This window comes from Cryptomeria japonica, chromosome 1 (genome assembly GCF_030272615.1).
Source record: "Cryptomeria japonica chromosome 1, Sugi_1.0, whole genome shotgun sequence".
In the NCBI taxonomy this organism is placed as follows: Eukaryota; Viridiplantae; Streptophyta; class Pinopsida; order Cupressales; family Cupressaceae; genus Cryptomeria; species Cryptomeria japonica.
Genome location: NC_081405.1, coordinates 36,041,785 through 36,047,611, shown reverse-complemented (window position 1 = coordinate 36,047,611; position 5,827 = coordinate 36,041,785). Strand labels below are relative to the sequence as shown.

The 5,827-nt window shown below is 37.0% G+C and overlaps 1 protein-coding gene across 1 annotated transcript; it reads right to left on the bottom strand.

Annotated features, from left to right (window-relative positions):
* Positions 1 to 3,628: 3,628 nt before the first annotated feature.
* LOC131048664 (mogroside IE synthase) lies at positions 3,629 to 5,601 on the bottom strand. Its single transcript, XM_057982709.2, has 2 exons — positions 5,035 to 5,601; positions 3,629 to 4,953 (listed from the first exon to the last, which is right to left on the bottom strand). Exons 1-2 carry the CDS (start codon positions 5,591 to 5,593, stop codon positions 3,962 to 3,964), a joined length of 1,551 nt encoding a protein of 516 aa, XP_057838692.2. The 5' UTR covers positions 5,594 to 5,601; the 3' UTR covers positions 3,629 to 3,961.
* Positions 5,602 to 5,827: the final 226 nt, after the last annotated feature.

Here is a 5,827-nt window from a genome sequence, read left to right as displayed (position 1 = left end):
GTGATTTCACACTTTTATCTCCCACTTTTCCCTTATTTACATAGCCTATCATTGAATGTTTTTTCATGATGACTTTCCATCATAGCTTGTCATAAAACCCTTAATTAACTTAGTCTCATGAATTTAACTTTTCCTCTATGATTTTTATACTTTTATAGCTTATTTAAGTATATTAGGGGTGTTTTAAGGCTATTTGAGTGGCATATAATAAATATATGGATCTAGCAATGAGCCAAATTACATCTATGGTGCCTCACAACCCCCTATATCTTTCAAACATTCTCCTCTATCCTAAAATATTGTCTTATCCTCAACATAACATAGTGAAACCACTTAAGGGTGCGTGTGTGGCCAAGTTGGTGTGAAGGCGAATTGTGAGTCGTAGTGTTAGGCTAATGATCCTGGTGCTACGCATCAACTCTGGTTCGATTCTCACTAGAATTACCACAAACCCTTTACGGGGTTAACTCTGCAATGCAACGACAAGTTGCATCCCACTATTGATAGTGGGTCTTTGGTTTGAATCTTTGCCCGATTGATGGTTTGGTATCCCCTGCGTTGGTGTCCCTCTATTCATGCCTTGTTGTGTGCTTGGACCATCTTGATGCTTCCTACTCCTATGATTGGTACTTCTCCTATTGATGGCGTTAATGCCTCATGTTGCTCACTAGCGACTACGATGCTGACTCCGAGCTAGCTAACCAGACCTGTGACGGAAGGATGGCGGTTGTCTGGTGGTTGATACTCCTCGGTGCAGATGTGTGGATGCCCCTGCCATAGCCTGTTCGAACCTGATAATATATGGAGTGATAAGGTGTTCAAGCGGAGTGATAAGGAGTATATATGGATATATAAGGTGGAGTGTGGAGAGATAAGGTGCGGGAGATATAAAATGAAATGGAGAGATAAGCAGGGAGGTATAAGGAGTCTTGTGGAGTGATAAGGAGAAGGGAGATATAAGGAGTAATATAGATATGAAGGATTGATATAAGTTGCATGAGACAAATATTGGAGGCATTAATGCTTCAGCATGTTCACCATGGGGATGGGGTCCCCCATTGTGACCCCACTGGTTCATAGCTCCAGTCAAAAGCGATTATCGAGCAAAAAAAAAAACATAGTGAAACCACTTGTAACTTTCAAGAGCTAATCATGATTTTATTTCTTGGCATGGTTTACCATCTAGGTGTGGAAATTTGTAGTATGCCTCTTATTTTTGTGACATGTTTCCATTGTAGTATTTACCCTTATTCTTTACTTATGGAGTTATATTATATGAGACCCCTTTATTCTATTACCTATTATACTTCCACATTAATGGAAGTATCATCATCTTTACTTTAATTTTGTTTATAAATTTAAGTTTGTATGACCTTTTCATTTGAGGTGTTATATCTCTAGAGTGATCAGCATCCTATATTTTTCTTCCAATTCCACCTTTATGTTACTTGGTTCATTTTCCATCCACTCTAGACCAATTGCTTTTACATGTAGAAGCTAAAAAACTTGGGGGTTGTATCCCCACTATTCCTTGTAGCATGAACCTAATAGGTTCCCAATTATTTGTAACCTCTTGTGGTATCATCTTGTTTTGCTTAATTTTACTTTGTACCTTTTCAATTGGCAATATGAAAAGAGTTTGGATCCTTCTACAAACTTGATGCATCGTCTCACATTGACCAAAAAATTTAAAGAATTTTAACAAAATCTTCTTTTAGCTTATCTAAAACCTTTGTTTGTCCTAGTTGTTCTTTACGTGTATACCAATAATGAGTAGTGACTTTAAAGTCTGATAAAATAAGTGGACCCATACTAATTTGTTTATTAGGGTTTTATTTTACCTTTTGTTTTTTTCTTTTATAAAGATTTTTTATATCATTATTATTCAATTCAAATATTCAAATAATCAATATGATTCATCTTTTTGTGTCACTTTGGCCTCCATAACCTAGCTTCCTCTTTAGATGTGACAAGTGTTTGATTGCAAGTGATCTTTGGGAGCTATGGGGTTAAGGGATCAACCCCACTTGTTTGTTGACTATGCTTTTAAATTCATTTTCTTGCTTCAAATTAATCTTTCTTGTTCTAGCAAAATTTTGGGTTTTAAATGTAGTTTTCTTTTTCCCAACTAAAATGATGCTTATGAAATGTGATATAGAAGACAAGATTATCTAGGACATGATTTTGGGTTAATGGTTGTAGTGAACTCTTATTGATAGAATTCGAAATGCACATGTCAATTTAAATTTCATTGGAGATCCATTAGGTGACCATTCTCATAAAAATTTAAGGTTTACGCCCTAACTATCCTCGATAGAGTGTATCCAAGCAAACACCAATTAAAGTGAAGTGTCCTTCTTTGTATTTCAAAACAATGACTTCACAATATTAATTTTTTATTTGTTCCCTTATTTAAGTTGTTCTCCTTTAGAATTACTTTGTCAACATCAAATGTGTTTTAAAATATTGTGACGGATCTAGTTTTTCAATGTCTCTATAGGCAAATGAATGAAAAAATTTCTAGTATTTTTGTTAACCATCTACCTAACAATTATATTCCAATGAAAAAATGCATATTAAGTTACAATACTCGTGGTTTTACAATGACTTAACAAACCGTCAACATAAAGTTACCAATTTATAATATCTACATGAACTCGTGACAAGGTCCAATTAACGAGATTCAACTATATATGTCATATATTTTGACTTACCAAAACACAGAGAGACAAGGTTGCCATTTCATTTTAAGCTAAATGTACAATATAACATTTTAAGATTATCTTAACTTTACAAGGTTTCTTTTAACAACACTTTTAGCTTGGTTTAGAAACTCTACTTGAAAATATAGTGAACACATTATGTAGTTCTAGATTTTTATTAATAAGTCTCAACCATAATTGTTAAAAATAATGATAGATATAATCAAGGGTTTTGAATTAATTTCAAAAGATATTCGAATAATAATTTCATAAATCTATTATTCTTGTGTGATTAGGATTGTTATCACTATTTCTTATTCAAAAGAAACAATTACATTTAGTATGAAGTACACATTATGCAACGAAATGTAATCAACGACACGAACACAAACAACAAAAAATTATATCTACAATTTATAGACTAAATTCTCAATTTTAATTCCTCTCTATATCTCTAGACTATTGAAATATCTTTAAATTTATATTAAAAAACAATTTTTTGTCCCTTTTTCTACCTTCTAAAATCTATTTGTTCCTTGTTTTCATTAAAATTGTATTTAAAAAAAAAACAAGACTTTTGATTTGACAATTTTTTTGTAAAGATTTTTGGGGTTATGTAAATTTCTTCTCCATGACAAAAAATGAGGCATATACACGAACTTACTTTACTGATTTTGTTGGGCCATAAAGCTTTAGTAAAAAGAAATTACTCTTAAGAGAGATAAATAGGAATTAAATGATCTAATAGTTGAACATGTTCCAATAATTGTTATAGTATTTGTCGATTTGATTGCTAATATTTTAATAATATAGCACTAATAGTTGTGACTGTGACTATAAATTTGCTATTATTGATCATGAGTACTCATAATTGAATGAAACGTATTTCCTAGATCTAAAAGCGACAAATAATGTGATGCTACATCAGCACATCAATAAAATAGGACTTAGTGCATAATCACCGATCTTATTTGTGAGTTTTATTACACCTCAACTAAAAAAATGTTGAGGTGACATCATATTTGATGATATGACCCTGAAAACTTAGTTATAAACAAAATACTTTCTAAATAAAATATTCTAAAAATTTAAGAACGAGATGTTCAACTAGTGAATCCTCTCCCCTGATTTAAATTCTAATAGCCGTGAGAAAAGCTTACATGGGAGGAATGCTCAAATACTAAATCCTCTCCCCTGATTAAATTCCAATAACCTCAAACACTTAAAACTAAAAATACTTGTATCCAAAGAATGCTCGACTACTGAATCCTCTGCCCTGAGTTCCAATGAGTTCCAATAGCCGCAAGCAGCTCTTGAGTAAAGCGAGAAAGACTTACATCGGAGGAACCGCTCGGCATCATAGCCCCCTTCGCAGTTTCCTTCCATTTCAGGCTATTCTTCCTCGCCTCTGCAAATTCTACCCCCTCCTCCATGGCCGATCTGACGCATCTCTCAATCTCCTGCATCGGCACAACCCCATCTTCCCCCTTCCTCATTCTACGGCCTGTTTTCCAAAGCTCCTCCACGCATTTGGCATTAGTGAGCTGATCCGTCCAAACCTCCAAGGTGAGCATTGGAACTCCCGAACAGAGAGCATCCAGAGTGGAATTCCAACCGCAGTGGCTCATAAAAGCCCCCACAGACGGATGCGACAGCACTTCCAGCTGAACACACCATTCCACCAACAAACCCCTTTCTTCGATCCTCTCCAGAAATCCAGGAGGCATCAATGCACTGAGGTCATGGTGGCCCTGGGGAGGCCTGATGACCCACAAGAAGCTGTGCTGACTTCTTTCAAGCCCTGCTGCCAGTTCCCGGATCTGAACAGGACTGACAGAAGTTATGCTCCCGAATGAAACATAAAGAACCGAAAGGGGGGGCTTGCTATTAAGCCATCTGATTGTGCCCTCTGACCCTGCCCAAGGGTCAGCGCCTGCACCAAACCGAGTGTCCTCTGGATTGCGACGGTCCAGAAAAGCCGACGGTATGGAGGGACCAACTGTTATGACAGGCGCTCTCACTAATCTCTTCATGTATTCGAGCGCCTCTGTTTCAAGCTCCTCGAAGGAATTGACAAGAACCCAGGAAGCATCAGTTACCGATTCAAGATCTACGAAGAAATCGAGCACTTTCCGAACTTTGAGATCCTGTTCCCGGTGAAAAGGCCCAGGTAAATCCCCAATTTTAAATTCGCCCAGACACGGAACATTGCAGGTTTCCGGCAGCTTCCTTTCCCCATCCCACTTCTCAACTGTAAACACAACAGGAAGAAACAAAATTAATGAATCAGTAGAAATCTGGGAAGGTAAATTCGTTCAATCGAGATTCTGACCGTTCTTGAAGTGGTAATAGAGCGAGAAAACTGTGATCGACTGCGTCCAGAAGAAGGCGTGGGGAATGCTGAGCTTGGTTGCGATTTTGGGGACCCAGGGAAGGAAAGAATCGTAGACGACACAGGAGACTGGATTTGGGGAGGCATTGAAACGAAGGAGGAGGGATTCGAGCCCGTGTCCTGTCATGGTGTTGTGCATATGGTGGAAGAGGAAGGGATGGATGTGGTGGTCGCGAGGCACTTGTGGAGGAATCTCATCTGGAATCCACTCCAACTGAACAAGACCAGGGCCGCCATGGCTGAGGCGTTGCAGGTACTCTCTGGCCTTCACCATTCTGCTATGGTCGAAATGGAGGCTTACGAAGGAGACAAGAAAGCCCTTGGAAGCCAGATTTTTGGCGAACTGAAGCAGGGGATTACTGTGGCCGACAGTGGAGTATGGCACCACCATGACGTGCCCTAGGAACCTTTTGCTTTCAATTTCATTCGCCATTTTTGGTATGTACCAGGTGAGAGTCTCAGAGCCTTTCAGTGATTGTGTAGGTATTCTTTTGGGCATAAGTTGTTCTTTATATGAAATATAGTTGAAGTCATCAAGTATAAGTGTATGTTCATTATAAAATTTATATTATGCATGGTCAGATATAAAATATTGAAGTGTCAATTATTTTCAAAGAAATATAGTTATAATATATATTTGTCACACCTATATTCATATTATATTATATAAATTATTAAAAAAATCAAAAATATTGTTTTATTTCAAATCAGTGGCATTGATTATGTACATGGA